The sequence below is a fragment of the Talpa occidentalis genome, unplaced genomic scaffold, assembly GCF_014898055.3.
Source record: "Talpa occidentalis isolate TD23 unplaced genomic scaffold, MPIMG_talOcc4v2.1 talOcc4.16, whole genome shotgun sequence".
Classification (NCBI taxonomy): Eukaryota; Metazoa; Chordata; class Mammalia; order Eulipotyphla; family Talpidae; genus Talpa; species Talpa occidentalis.
The window spans coordinates 11548724-11564252 of NW_023601653.1; the positions used below are offsets into that span (position 1 = coordinate 11548724).

The 15529-nt window shown below is 42.4% G+C and overlaps 1 protein-coding gene across 2 annotated transcripts in view; it reads left to right on the forward strand.

Annotated features, from left to right (window-relative positions):
* Positions 1–1388: 1388 nt before the first annotated feature.
* The window catches only part of GLT8D2 (glycosyltransferase 8 domain containing 2), a 30104-nt gene continuing 15963 nt past the window's right edge, over positions 1389–15529 (forward strand). The window contains exons 1-3 of one of the 2 annotated variants that reach the window (XM_037513738.2): positions 1389–1641; positions 14253–14299; positions 15243–15335. In XM_037513738.2, coding sequence (XP_037369635.1) covers positions 14275–14299; positions 15243–15335 — 118 coding nt within the window. In that variant the 5' untranslated portion in view covers positions 1389–1641; positions 14253–14274. Of the gene's footprint in view, positions 1642–6352; positions 6391–14252; positions 14300–15242; positions 15336–15529 lie in introns of those variants that run through there. The other variant, XM_054696095.1, reaches the window with a different exon arrangement.

Below are 15529 nucleotides of genomic sequence, written 5' to 3' on the forward strand. Positions count from 1 at the left end.
GCTTTGAGTAGGAAAACAGTGAAGACTGACCAGGAATTCCGGCACCTGCTCCATCACTAACATGCTCTGAGAACTTGAACTTGGACCTGCTCAGAGCCTCAGATTGCCTGCAAATCAATAAACATAGCATCTGCTCCACTTACCTACCAGGAGGATTGTGCAAAAGAAAAGATGAGAGAGAAACAGAAGGCGAGAAGACACTTTGGCCATGTTCAAAGTTGTGTATAAACGGAAGTGATTCAGAATACTTCTACTCCCCAGATTCTTCATGAAAAAGAACCCACGAAGTCCTCTAGAGTTGCACTGTTCAATACAGTAGGCCCCCGAGACGTTGGTTATTGGGATGACCAAGAAACTGCATTTTACATTTTACTTTGTTTTTAACTGATTTAAATGGGGAAATTGATAACTCGATTTCAGTTATTGGAAAATTTTAATGTACGTTTGGAACAACCTGAGTATGTGAGTCTACTTTTAAACTGTAAGTTTTGTGAAGTCTAAATACATGTCAGTTGTTGCTGAAGAAATTTATTGTTTGAACTGAGGTGTCCTGCTACTGTGAAAGACACACCAGCTTTCAAAGACTTGATTAAAAAAATAATTAAAATGTCTTGTGAATAATGTTTTACCTTGATTGTGTTGAAATAATACTTTGTATATGTTGGGTTAAATAAAACATATGATTAAAATTGATCTCTTTGCACTTAAAGGGATTATAGAAGGTTTAAAATGTCAATGCTGCTTGCGTTCTCTCTCTATTGGACAGCACATTCCTTTAGAAGGAAGCTGAGAGCAGGAGGCCCCTCTTTCCTCCACGGGCGCTTGAGAGTGAGTCCATCCCAGAAATCAGTTTCAGGATCCCAGGAAAATGCTGGCACCATCTCTGGGTTTCTGAGAATCCCAGGAACACAGAGCTGGGTGGAGTTGATTCCTTTCCTGATTCCTTTCCAAGTTCAGGCACAAAACACTCAACTGGAAACTTGTTACCCCCCTCCCCCATTGCCTTGATAGACTTGAGACCACAGGCATTATCTGAGCTTTGATTTGGGGTCAAGAGCATTTTAATGATGAGGAGATTTCAAGAGGAGCTAGCAGTGATGACGTTATTCCTAAAATCAGTATGAACTGCATTTTCCATTTCTTTTCATTTCAAAGTTTACTCCACTGTGTGGTAGCAATCCAACCTCCAAGGACTGCTTTTCTATGGTTTTGAATCTTTTTATCCAGAGCAGTCTTGTTTTCGAAATGATTTACACGCAGACCGTTGGACCAGGATGCCAGAAGCCTGGCCCATCCCAGTCAGCCTGCCCGGCACATCTGGAAGTCATTTCAGGGGCCACCTCCCTCCGCCAGCCAGCCAGCGCACTGCCTGGATTCCCAGCTGCTCACACAGGGTGGGGAGAAACCAGAGTCCTCTAAAGTCAATGCAAGCATAGGGGGCTGCGGCTGGGAGAGGACCGCTCTCTGGGAAATCTAATATTGGCCGTGGGGCTCTCTAGCCCTTTGGGATTTCCAATGGAGTCTTAGAAGCAGCTGAAGCAGCATGAAGGGCTGCAGCCCGGGGCCAGCCACAATTTGAATGCTCTGCCCTGCAGCTCTTCTGGACATTGGAGCCCAAAGTCCTGCCCTCACCAGCCACAGGTAAATAGACATTTACAAGCTGCAGGGCAGCCTTCCCATTTTACTCTGGCCTGCCTGCAATAGTCGTTTATTTTGCTATAGACTCCAGAAAGTAAATCAGAAGTAAACTATTCTCACAAACTCGGCCTTCAGGAGCCCCCCCCCCCCAGCAGATGCTTATAGCCTGCCAAAGGAATTTTTTTTTGGGGGTGGGTGGAGATCATCTCTGCAAATTCAGGACATTCAGTGTTCAAGTTTGTCACATGTGGGGCTGCTTGTCCAGATTTATGCATCCAGTAGGATTTACTATTTATATCATATTTTAAGCATGGAAATCAGTGGTTGGTTAGGACACAGATAAATGCTAGCATTTAATGCATGTGTACTTCGGAGCCAGGAAAGACTTAACTGAACTGTGATTCATGTTTTTGGAATCTGTCCTTAGGAAGCGGCTCTGAGATCCCCCTCCAAAAAGAGAAAAAGAAAAAAAAAAGAACTGGCAGTCGCGAAAATCTAAATGAGACTTGCTGCAAATGCAGTTGTCATGGTGTTCAGGTTGAAAATGCTTTTTCACATTCAAAAACGGCAGGTTATGTTTACTTTATGAGCACATGCTGCATTGCTCATCGGATAAGCTTAACAAAGCCAATCTTCATCTTCTGCCATAAGTTAAAAAGGAATAATTAACACAAAAGAGAGAAAGAGAATGGGTTTCTATCCTAACCTCTGGCTGTGCTGTGAAAAAAAGAATCAGTTGTAGCTGTCTGGCCCTGGGCAGTCAAGTATTTCTTTTAGGTGGTACTGGTTTGCTGGCTTGTTTTGTCTTCTGCAAATGTCTTCCTATATATTTGTACATTTCTTTTTGTGTGGCTTAATGGATCCCCAGTTCTCCATGAAATGCGTGGAGTGTCATGGTGAGAACACGGCACTGGGGTCAGAATCCCGGGGTGAAGCTATGCATTGCACTGATCAGCTTGACAGACTTTGACTCTGGAAAGTTACTTGCCTGTGTGCCTCTGTTTCCTCAACTGTAAAATGACAATCAAATGACATGTCTAAAGGACAGAACACAGGGCCTTCAGAGCCGAGGCCTTGGGAAGATGGGCTTTTCTGGAGTTGCTGATGGTGGCAGTGGTGATGCTGAAAGCGACCCCATGTCCTGCACTGGGCAGCTGCTCTGCCTTGGACACATTGTCCCCTCCGCTTGTCTGCTCCGACCAGTGTTCCTCACATCCTTACAGGTCTTCTGTCTTCCTCACTTCAAATGCCCCCCTCCCTGGCTCTCCATCTTTGTTCTTGCTGAGAGAGAGAGAAGTGCTTATTAACCAACAGCCTTCAAGGCTTGTAGTTCTAGTTCCAAGGCATCATGATTCTAAATATTTCTTTTATTTCATCATTTTCAAAATCATGTTCTGAGGAAATTAGTCTCATAGGGAAAATACATTCTGTGAATGCTTATCACCCTCTCAGACACTTCCAGGCATAATGGCGTCTTCGGGGCAACAGAAACGTGAGCTTGGGGTTGTGACACACCATGGCTCCCCATTGACCCCAGAACCATTTTATCACTTAAGGTTGACTAACATTCTCAGAGAACACTGTGCAATATCCTTTCTGTCCACATCTGGTTTTAGTTTGGTTCCTCTGTGGACATCACCTTCATACCTCCCCTGGTGACACCCCAGGGAGCAGCTCACTCTTCCTCCCCTAGTTAAGGACGCAAGCTGGATCACTGAACCACACTGACAGGCAGAAAAGCCCATCTCTAGGGGCCAGCAGGGATCAGCAACTATTTCTGCAAAAGGCCAGGCGGGTGACTTTGTGGGTTAGATGGTACACTGTGCAGCCACCCAACTCCGTTTTGTAATGTGAAACCAGCCGGGGACAGATCACCAAAGAATAAGCCCTGTAACTTCATTTACAAAAACCCATGAGCAGAATCTGTCACAGGAGTCATAGTCCATTGAGTCTTTTGGTGAAAGACCATAGGGTCCTAGCACACGACCAAGCAGGGTGCTGTCCCAGGCTGACTTCCCTTCCTGTGTGCTTCGGTGGATCCGGAATAAATTTTTCATGATATTGTGAAAGGAAAAAGGACAGAGGTGTTTTGTGAGAGACAAAATTCTCAATTCCTGATTTTGCCGTGTCTCATTTCATCAGGGAGACCCATGCTCTTGTTCTGTTTGTGACTTGGTAGCTTGAGATGAAGGGCCCTATTCATTGTGTCTTACGCACTTGCAAACTTCAGGGTCTATGGAGTTAAATCAAATCATCAAGCTTACATCAGACGCTCGGCACTTGGGGATAACAATCAACCATGGGAAGTAGTTGGCTGTAACAGCTATGAAGGTGGTTAAGAATGTGGACGCAGAGCCAGAGAGTCTGGGCATGAACCCTGGCTCTGCCACCCATTTTCTGCGTTACCCTTGGGAGCTCTCTTGGCCTCTGTGAACTTTAGTTTGCTCATCAACAGTTTCCTCAAGGGCATAATAACCGTACAGTTGTTTTGAGAATCGAATGAGCGGATAGATGTAAAGGTCTAAGAACAATGCTTCGGACAAAGCAATTCTAAATGTTACCTATTATGATGATAGGTTATTTAATGGGGCCTCAGGACAATCCCACTTTACCGACTGGGTTTTGTAAATAGCCAAAGATAACACAACTGAGAAATGAGGCAGAACCGGGACTCCAAACCCAGCTCTAAGGAATGACCGAGATCATGATATTTCCCTGCAGGTACCTGCCCTGCCAGATTAAAGTCATTCAACAAGACCTTCCAGAAGTGCTCTCTTCAGTTTTTCCTTTGATTCCCAGTGTCTTTCCTAGGGTTTCCTACCTGACCCCATGCAGACAGGATTGATCCATCACAGCCTGGCGATTGCTTTAGATTCCTTCTGAACTTAGTAATACCACAAGCCCCCCAACCAATCAGACTCAGTGTGTAGAATAAAACTTAAGGGCTCTGGCCTTTGGACTATTTTTCTGAACAATCCTTCCTACTTTTGCCTTTTTTTCCAAGGCAGCACTAATCCCCTTAGCCACTGCCAAATCATAAAACATTCTTTCCAGATTTGGCCATGGGCCCAAAGTCTTTGGCATCTGGTAAAACAGCTCCTAGTGCAAGGTCTTTAGGGATCTATTTTTAAACATAGGTCCAGGCCTGTTCCCTAAGCTTTCTTGTTTCCCGAGTCACAGGCCCTCAGACCTCAGCCTTATTTCCTTCCTGCTTTGAAGCTGCCACCATCCAATCCTTGCCTGGGGAAGCCCTCTCTCCAACACTAGCTGCCAGACACCTCCCAGCTCCATCTTTCTTGCTACGTTGAAGACAAGTCAACTGGCTTTTGAATGTTAATGGTTGACTATTTAATTACTATAGGGAAACTACACCATGGCGCTCAACCTGAGAAAGCTCACAAAGGTGCAGGGGACACCATTCTGGGCTCCTTGTTGCACTGATAAGAGGAAGGCTATTGGCATGACATGGTGCTCTCAGCTCTTATTCCTGGAATGGGACCAGCCACATCTCCTTCCTGGTTTTCTTAAAGAAGGCCTGCTGGCTTCTTTCTACCGGGGTTGGAGAAACAGAACAATAAGAACCTCTTTCCTTTTCTTCCTCTCTCCTGTCACTCAGTCCCTTGTTCCACACCTTTAGTGAGCTTCAGGCATGTAGAGGTGGGTAAGGTGTTGGTTCAGGTCCTCATCATCACATGGTCTAGTGGGGAAGACTGGCATACCGTAACAAGAGAACACAGTGTGGTGAGTGCAGGGATAGGGACAAGGAAGGAGGTGAGGGGAATGGAATGACCATGCAGAGCAATCAGGTAAGGCTTCCTGAAGGAGGTGGTATCTGAATTGAGTCTTGAAAGTACAAGTGATTTACCTAGGAAAGATAGAGGAGGGCAAAAGACATTTCAAGTAGAGGGGACTGTATGAACCAAATCCAGACTCAAGAAAAACACAGACTTGTGTGTGGAGGATGAAGGAGGACAGAGACTAGCTTAAGCAGTTCAGCTTGGGCAGAAGTCCTTGGCAAGATGATCTGCAAGCTTTTTAGGGTCCAAGGTTAACTTTTCGATAGTGGGCTTCCAATTTTAGGGCTATAGGCAGGAAAGAGAAACTCAGAATTGGTTTTTAACCTGTCAATAGAATTCTGCAAGACAACTGACTTGGCTTCCCGAAAACTAAAATGCCTGTGGGGGTGTGAGGGGACTGACTAAGGAGTAAACGAAACTCAAGATCTGACCACCAAACTTTAAAAGATGATATTAGAACAATGGGGGGAATCTGAATATGGGCTACTCATCAAATACTATTAAGCTAATGTTATTTTGCTTAGGTGTGATAATGGCATTATGGTTATGTAGGAGAATGTTTTTAAGAGACACACGCCATGAAGTTTGATATCTCTCTGTCTATGTATTGAGAAGAGAGAAAGTAAATATGGCAACATGTTAGCAATTGGCGAACTGGTATAGGGTATGTTAGAGTTCATTCTTTCAACTATTTGGTAGACTTGAAATATTTCAAGTGATAATAAGAAGAGGAAAAGTAAATTAAAAATGAGGATACTCAAATGGTTTCCTGAAGCTTCTGGTTTCATCTTAAAGAGATGGGCGGCTTTCTAGACAGGGGAAAGATGGGGGCCCTTCACAGATGAGTCAGAACTTACTGTTCCTCTGCCTCTGGCCTCATCTCAGTACAGGCACACTGCGGAGATATTGTGGGTTCAGTTCCAGACCACAGCAATAAAGTGAATGTCGCTGTAAGGTAAGTCACGTGAATTTCTGGGCTTTCCAGTGCTCACGAAAGTTTTATTTACACGATGTTGTACTCCAGTAAGTGTCTGATAGTGGTATGTCTAAAAACACCAGTTCACATCTTAATTAAAAAATATTTTCTGACTAAGAAACTCTAAAAGTCATCTGAGCCTTCCTTGAGTCATAATCTTTATGCTGGTGGAGGGTCTTGCGACTGGACAGGGTGATGATTACAGAAGGTGAGGGGAGCTGTGACGATTTCTTAACATAGAGAGCAATGAAGTTTGCTGCATTGCTTAATTCTTCCTTTCACAGAGGATTCCTCTATAGCATATGATGCTGTCTGATAGCATTTCAACCACAGTAGAATTGCTTTTAAATTGGAGTCAACCCTCTCATGTCCTGCTGCTGCTTTATTGACTAAGTTCATGTCATATTCTAAATCCTTTGTTGTCATTTCAACAATATTCACAGCATCTCCATCAGGAGTAGTTTCTATCTCATGGAACTGCTCATTATTAAGAAGCAACTCTTCATCACCTCAAGTTTTATTGTGAAATTGAAGCAATCTTGTCACACCATCAGGTTCCATTGCTAATTCTAGTTCTATTGCTTTTCCGCCACATCTGCAGAGACTTCCTCCACTCAGGTCTTGCATCTCTCAAAGTCATCCCTGAGGGTTACAATAAACTTCTTCTAGACTCCTATTAATATTGATATTTTGACCTCTTTCCATGAATCATGAATGTTTTTAATGGCATCTAGAGTAGCAAATCCCTTCCAGTAGATTTTCAATTGACTCTGTCCAGCTCCATCAGAAGAATCACTGTCTATGGCAGCCACAACCTTACAAAATGTATTTCATCAATAATAAGACTTGAGGGCTTCCCTGGTGGCGCAAGGGATTAAGCACCGCACTATGAAGCAATCCCTCTGCAGCATGAGTTCATTCCCCGGCCAGACAGGGAGAAACCCACATGGTGAGGCAGACCTCTGCTGTCTTGCCTGCTGCTCCCCTCAGCAGTGTGTTTCACTCAATTTGCTTGTTCTGCTCCCTACTCTGTCTCTGGTAGATCCTCTCACCTCCCACATCTCTGGCCTGTACCACAGCTCTTGTATGCATGAATAAATAAATCTTTGAAAAAAAAGAGAAAGACAAACAAACAAAAATAATAAGACTTGAAATGATTCCTTCCACGGCCTACAAAATGGCTATCATGTTAGCAGGCATGAAAACAACATGAATCTCCTTGCACATCTCCATCCGAGCTCTTGGGTGACAAGGTGCATTGAAAGTGAGCTGTGATCTTTTGAAAGGAGTCTTTTTTTCTGAGTAGTAGGTCTCAATGGTGGCTTCAAATAATCAGTAAACCATGCTGAAATCAGATGTGCTGTCATCCGGGCTTTGTTATTCTATTTATAGAGCATAGGTGGAGTCGATTTAATATCATTCTTAAGGGCCCTACAGTTTTCTGAATGATAAGAGAGCACTAAGGTTAATCACTTCTAGCTTTTGATTTGAAGTCAGAGATGGGCAATTCTTCCTTTGACTTCAGTACTGGGAGGCCATTGTAGGATTACTAATTTCAGTATTGTTATATCTCAGGGACCTGAACCCAATCAGAAAAATCCGAAATAATGCGCTGTTGTGACTTGATTCTTTCCAAAGTACAGAGGGAGAGAAAGAGAAGGGTCTGTGCAAATGGGTTGGGAGATCCTGGAAATCAGCCCATTTCCCGGGAAAACAAAAGGGACATTGTAGCTGGTTATTTACAGTGAATTAAAGACCTGAATGAAATCCCTGTTGAAGAGTTTCCTAGAACACTGCCAGTAAGATCTCACAACACTTTGGTTCTTGAAGAAACCCTGGGGTACAACAATATCCTGCCTTTCTTTGCTGCCTCCCCTCCAGCTGTCTCGGTCTTGTTGCTAGTTTCCCTGCTTGCTGACTGTTGCCTCCGGCCAAACATCAAGTTCAGAAGTTGCTTTGAAAGGAAGATCAACTTAATTTTAAAACAAACTTTGCATTTTCAAGACAAATTGTTATTTAGAGCAAATTAAGTTTTTATAAGATAGAGGAAGTCAGTTCCAGCTCTGGGGTGATTGACAAAATGCCACAAAGAAATGGATGAACCTATAAATGTGGCAAAATGGAATTTTAGATTTTCAGACAAAATGAATGTTATGATCTAGTTAAAACAGATTTTTTAAAATCAAACCTACCCTGCTGTGCTGTAGTTTACAGGATGTGTCCTTACATCTGCTTCTCTTATTACCCACCAACTTCTTCCAAAGATTATATAAGATATTGGCCATGAGAACTCCACCACTCCCAGAGCCCCGTGCCCAGCAGCCCTGGTGAACCCTGGTGTTCTTCCTCATTGCTACATGGAACCACGTCTCCTTCTAGCTGTTTGCAAATATCGTTCCAAAGACAGCAGAAAACTTCTGTGCTCTGGGTACTAGGGAGAAAAGATCTGGTTGTCATGGTTCCTGCTTACACAGAATTATTCTAGGATTTATGTGCCAGGGAGGTGACTTTACACACTGTAATGGCACTGGTGACAAGTCCATCTATGGTGATGGGGAGAAAATGCTGGTCCCAACACAAGCGTTTTCAGTTTGAAAGATTGTATAGGGTAGGATTCCCTTTATATGACATTCTGGAAATGGCAACACTTAGGGACAGAGAACAGAGTGGTGTTTGCCAGAGGCTAGATGTTGGGTAGGATCTGCCTACAAAATGGCAGCACAAGAGAATTCTTTGAGGATGCTGAAATTGTCCTGGATTCCATTTGTGGTGGCTGCTATAAGAATTTATGCCATGTGTTAAAATTCATAGGACAAAACCAAAAAAGTGAATTCCATTGTAAGTAAATATATAAACATTAAAAAAAATCAACAAGTCAAAATTTGAAACTGACCTGATAATATGCCCTTAATAACTTAGATGTCACAGAAAGGAAACTTAAAGAAAAAGGCATAATGAATATTTATTATGTGGCAACATTTGTGTTTCACTGGGTGTAGTACTTACTCCTTTTAATTGTGTTAGTCTGCAATGGGAAATTTATGGAAATCCAGGAAACCACAAAGAAATTGCCTTGTCAACATATATCAAATGTCTTGGCAGAAAAATAGTTCTCATAAGGCTAATTCTTTATTCTCTGAAGAAGCAGTTGGCTTCTTCTGTTAAAAGTTGTTCCTGGTATATGTCTAGTTGATAGGCCTCTTGGAGTTTGACTGAATTTGTCTCATGCAAAGCCAAGGCAGAATACAAAAAGTAAAAAGTTGGTCTCAGATAGAATATGAGAATGGTTGATGATGTGACAGTGATTTTTATTGCTTATCAGAATATAATGCATTGAATGTGTATGTTTGGAATATCCTATACTTAGTTATTTGTTTGAATAGGTAATAATTCAATATTCTTAGGATCCAAGGCTGCTTTTTCTTAGTGAGGACATACCACAGGTGCCCATTTTAACTGATCTGTGCAGATAGCCATACTACTAATTCAATAAATTCAATGTAAATCCTGTAAGAATATCAAGTAAAAAGTCTCCCTCTGTTTTGTGTCATGGTCCCTTCTTCATTTTCTGTAATTTTCAATTAATAGGCAGAAGAGGGCCTCCCTGGTGGTGCAGGAGTTAAAGTCTCAGTGCTATCAAGCTATCACCAGCCACTGTGGCATGAGTTCGATTCCCAGCCAGGGAGCTGACCCACATGGCACAGCAGACCTCTCCTGTCTCGCCCGCTGCTCCCCCCAGCAGTGTCTTCAGTCCATCTGCCTGTTCTGCTCCCTACTCTGTCTCTGGCGAATCCTCTCGCCCCCTGCGCCTCTCGCCTATACCCCAGTTCTAGCATGCATAAGTAAAATAAACCTTAAAACAAAGGCAGAAGGGCTTTTCAACAGTGGCCTATGTGAAGTTGTGAAAAGGTGAGTATTTTAATTACTCCCAACAGTGTACAGCTGTGCAGAGCTGACAAATCTCATCCAAAAACTGTTTCGGGCATTCCTCCAGTCTTCCTTGGGAAACTTTCTTTTCCTCATCTCTTGGGTCACCAGAGTCGGTGTGCCTTTGCCCTGGTTTTCACTTGGGACCTTTTCCCAGGTGACATCGCCTTGACCCAGAGCACCATGCTGTGACCTGGGGCTACAAAAGCCCCAAGACAAATGTGGCAAATCTCCCGATAGAGGCAGTTTCTCTGGATGGTAAAACCGGTACATCACTTTTCTATGACATTTTAACCCACATGTTGCTTGAGTCAACTTAGCCCAGGGGTTTTAACCCTTAACAGGGTTGTGTAACCCTCAAAGTATCCATGGATAAATTTCAAAAGCTTTCACGTACTTCAAAAAGGAAAATAATCTTTATTTATATTAACCTCTCATTAAAATCAAGCATTTCCTCCAATTGTGGATGCAGGCAGAAATCACAGCCATAACTGCAGTATCTGTGACTTCATCGCTAGTGGAAATCAGATATCTTAACATTACAGTGCAATTGTTGCAGATATCTCACTATCTTTTCAAGCTTATCGCTGTTTCAAGCTAAGACTACTGTTACACCTGCTAATTGTTGCTGTTACCCAATAAAGAAACATATCTGTTGCTATATCACGAATTTGTTTCCACCCTCCCCTATCCTGATGGCTGTCTTGTCTTTAAAATTTTGTAACTGGCTTTCTTTATAGTATGATTCTTTTATTTATTATTTTAAAGATTTATTTTTTTAATTTAAATTTTATTTTTATATTCCCCATACAATTACAACCCCCTTATTTTGACCCCAATCCCTCCTTTCCCCGCCTCCCACCCCCCCCATAGAGTGTCTCTGGTTCATAGTTGTTTGTTGATTTTAATATTTTCTTTCTTATAGTTATTCTTTTTCCTGGTCCCTTATTTAAGTTTTCTAGATTCCTGCTATGAGTGAGACCATCCGGTATTTTTCTTTTTCTTTCTGGCTTATTTCGCTGAGCATGATCCCTTCCAGCGCCATCCATGTTGCTGCAAACTGCATGTGTTTATCTTTTTTGAATGCTGAGTAATATTCCATGGTGTATATGCACCACATCTTCTTGATCCAGTCATCTATTTTTGGGCATTTGGGTTGTTTCCAAAGCTTAGCTATTGTAAATAGTGCTGCTATAAACATGGGGGTGCGGGTGCTCTTTGGAATTGATGTTTCTGTGTCCGTTGGGTAAATACCTAGGAGTGGAATTGCTGGATCATATGGAAGCTCTATGTTTAGTAGGTCCAGAAATCTCCACACAGCTCTCCACAGTGGTTGGACCAGTTTGCACTCCCACCAGCAGTGCAGAAGAGTTCTTTTTCTCCACACCCTCGCCAACATTTGTTGTTGCTAGTTTTTTTAATATGTGCCATTCTCACTGGTGTAAGATGGTATCTCATGGTAGTTTTGATTTGCATTTCCCTGATTACAAGTGATGTTGAACATTTTTTCATATGCCTGTTGGCCATTTGCATTTCCTCTTCAGAGAAGTTTCTTTTTAGCTCTTCTGCCCATTTTTTGACTGGATTATTTTCTTTGTTGTTGCTGAGTCTCATCAGCTCTTTGCAGATTTTTGTGATCAGTCCTTTATCATTAGTGTTGGGTGCAAAAATGTTCTCCCAGTCGGTGGGGTTTCTCTTTGTTTTTGTTATTGTCTCTTTTGCTGTGCAGAAGCTCTTTAATTTGATGTAGTCCCAGCTGTTTATCTTTGCCTTCACTCTCACTGCTTTGGGTGATGTGTCTGTAAAGATGTCTTTATAGTATGATTCTTTTAAAAGCCTTTCAAAACTCTGTGCTGGAAAGAGGTCTATGGGCTTCCCCAGGACGTCCGAGATATTATTGTCACACACACAAAAAAAGTGTTAAGATTCCTGCCATATGCCATAGATTTGGATGGAAATAAAATGGACTCACCTTCCCCCTCACCAATATCCCCTCCTAAGTGCCTTCTGATCCCTGATGGCTTCCATTCTTCTTTCCAGGACCCACAGAACTTTCTACTTCACGTGCATCTCTCCCTCATCCGGCTTGCGCAAAATGGGGAGATGGGTCCTGCACCCGACTTCCCCTCAAACTCGTTGATAACTGACTTTAGATCCGGGGAGGCAGTGCCGAGGTCCTGCAGGCACCAGGGCGTGCGCAGCGCGGGGAGCACTGCTGCATCCCTGATGCTGAGAGTCCCTGAGGCGCGCTGGCCACAGGGAGGCGAGCTTGGTGGGCAGGTGGCAGCCCTGCCAGGGATCCCCCTCCACCTCACACCTGTTCCTCCCGGCTGCTGCCCAGACCCAGGAATCTGATGCGTCATTTACTCGGACCCGTTTTGCCTGCTCTAGCTCCCTGGCTGGGGATAGAACCCCCATCCTCCTAGCTAAGCACAGAAGATCTCGATTGCGTAACAAAGAGTTTTCACCCTAAGGGCAATGCTGCCAGCAGTGCAAGGAACTATTATTTTTCTACATTTTTGAACAATTTATATGAATTTGATTGTAAAATAGAAAACTTGAAAGATGTATTGAGCTCATTGTGGCTGACTTTGCTTTTACTCTCCTTTACCATCAGAATTTCTTTGGGAATGTTTGAAAAACATTGCTTCAGAACTTCAGTGAGGACAGACTGACAGAGGGCAGTCAAATACATATAAAGCAAAATCCCGGGCCTCCCTGGTGGCGCAAGGGGTTAAGAGGCAACCTTTGAAGCTCGCCACAGCCACTGCAGCATGAGTTCGATTCCCAGCCAGGGAGAAACCCACATGGTGCAGCAGACCTCTCTTGACTCGCCCGCTGCTCCCCTCAGCAGTGGATTTCAGTCATTCTGCCTGTCTGCTCCCCACTCTGTTTCTGGTGAACCCTCTCACCCCCCCACAACTCTTGCCTGTGCCCCGGTTCTTGTATGTATAAATAAATAAAATTTTTTAAAAATAAAATAAAATAAAATCCGAATGCCTTACAGACACCACTGTTTATCTCTCTCCAGCCTCTTCTGGCCAATCTTCCCCTTATATTCCAGCCAAGTTACCTTTTGAAGTATCTAGAATACACAGAACTCTTTCCAGCCACAGGACATTTGCACTTGCTGTTCCTGTCACTTGGATGCTTTTCTGCATTCGTGACTACCCCACTTGACGCCTACTTTTCCTTCTGTTCAGAAGTCACTTCCTCAGGGAGACATTTCCTGACTTTTCTTCCTGATAAATTCCCCACCTCTATTCTTTTTTATCTGGACACTTCTGCTGTGTCCCTCACATAACCTCATTATTTTATTTGTTACATTTTAAAATGTTTCCCCATTGGACTGAAAGCTGCACGATGCTATATAGGAATGGAGACTGATTTGTTCATGGAAAGCATTCCCAATTTGTAGCATAAGCTGGGCTTTTAGTAAGATCTCACTTAATACTTAATAGATGAGAGGTTAACTTGAATGTAAAGCAAGCCCATTTCAATTGTTCTGTTTATACAAGGGATTCCTGCGGAAATACAAGATTTGTTACCAAAGGAAAGGTGTTATGATAGCAAAAATTAAAAAAAAAATTTATCTGATACCTGTTCCAGTTAGCTCCTTCTGGTCTGCTAACCCAGAGAGTTGGTCCGGCTCTTTTTGAAAAAGGTTAAAATTTAGCCTGCAGACAAAAGATTGCCTTTGGGGAGATTCTTTATAAGGTCTGTACAGCCAGAGAAACCAGCTTTGAAGAGGTAAATGATAAATTCGAGATACATTTAATTTCCCAAATTCTAGATTCAGCACAGCAGAGAATGATTTGCACAATTCATAGAGTCGACAAAGTTATAGTCCTTAATTGTTTGATAACTTTTGAATTGATTTTCTTTTAAACTAAAGTTTATTCTTTAATCCACAGGTCACAGTTTTTATCCACGTGAATGCACATGGCTTTCTTACGAAAAAGTAAGGCTATAACTTTTGAAATTCGATGAAAAAATAAATAATTTGAAGGACTGTTTTGATGCTCAGTCTTGGCTTTTTGATTTTTATGAATAGTTTCCAACAGGCAATTTTTGGCCTCTTCATTTCAGAGTGATTCCTGTGGAAAGTTAAATATTTTGTTTACAGATGGACATATCAAGAGGGAGGTCGTATATTCCTAAAAAAAAAAAAAAAAAAAAAAAACTCGCAAAAATCTGCTTTTCCATCAAAATAAATATTCATGTTCCTCTCTAATTTAGCATTTGTAATTCTCTATTCTTAAGAGTCACCTTATAATCCTTAAACCCCATCAAAACCTGGATTTGTCCCTGATTTTAAATCCAGTAGTTTGTGAATCCGTGCGAAAAGAGAGCAATCAAAGTGTGTTGCTGTTACTCTCAGGGTAGCACTGCCCCATGTAACAAATAAAAATACATGATGTGCAGTTAGATATGGATTGCAGATAAACTACAAAAATTTTTACTCTAAGTATATCCTAAATATACTCACCTCTTACTCAGGACAAGAATTTTCTGCACTTTATTCTTAACTAGTGGTTGAATTAACTGAAAAACAGCCGTATGATAGCAGCTAAGATCTTGTACTCATAAGTACTGGTTGATCATAGGGATTATTTATATGTGGGTTATTATTAGAAACAAAGTGTTCATCCACGGGCAAAGTTAATGTTGTAGACTCTGCCTTCAGACTGCCTGGATTTAGCTCTGGATCCTCCTTAACTACTTCTGTGTATCCAAGAGCATCAACGATCATCCCAGGCTATCTCTTAACTGCACATGCTCTGTGCTAATGGAAAGGTTCCAGGCCAGCTCCTGGCATGTCAGGGAAGGCGTTGCTCACACAGCTATTCTGAACTTGTCCACAATTTCAAGTTAAACTTGAATGTGTTCTATTTTTATTTCAGTTAATCAGGTGTTGCTGTTTCTTCTGATTGTGACTGTCTGTGGGATTCTGTATAAGAAAGTTCATAAAGGGATGGTGCTCAAGAATGAAGCAGGTAGGTGAAGGGAAATCAGCCAGTCACCCAGAGACTGTGAGACTCCCCTATAGGAGAGTATCTGTTGGTCCATCCATGGGGAGCCAGGGGTCAGAGATGGGACTCTGGGAAGTTTCAGTTTTACAGGATGAAGAGTCCTGGGGATGGATGGTGGTGAGGTTCATATTACAGTGTGAATATTTAACACCCCTGAA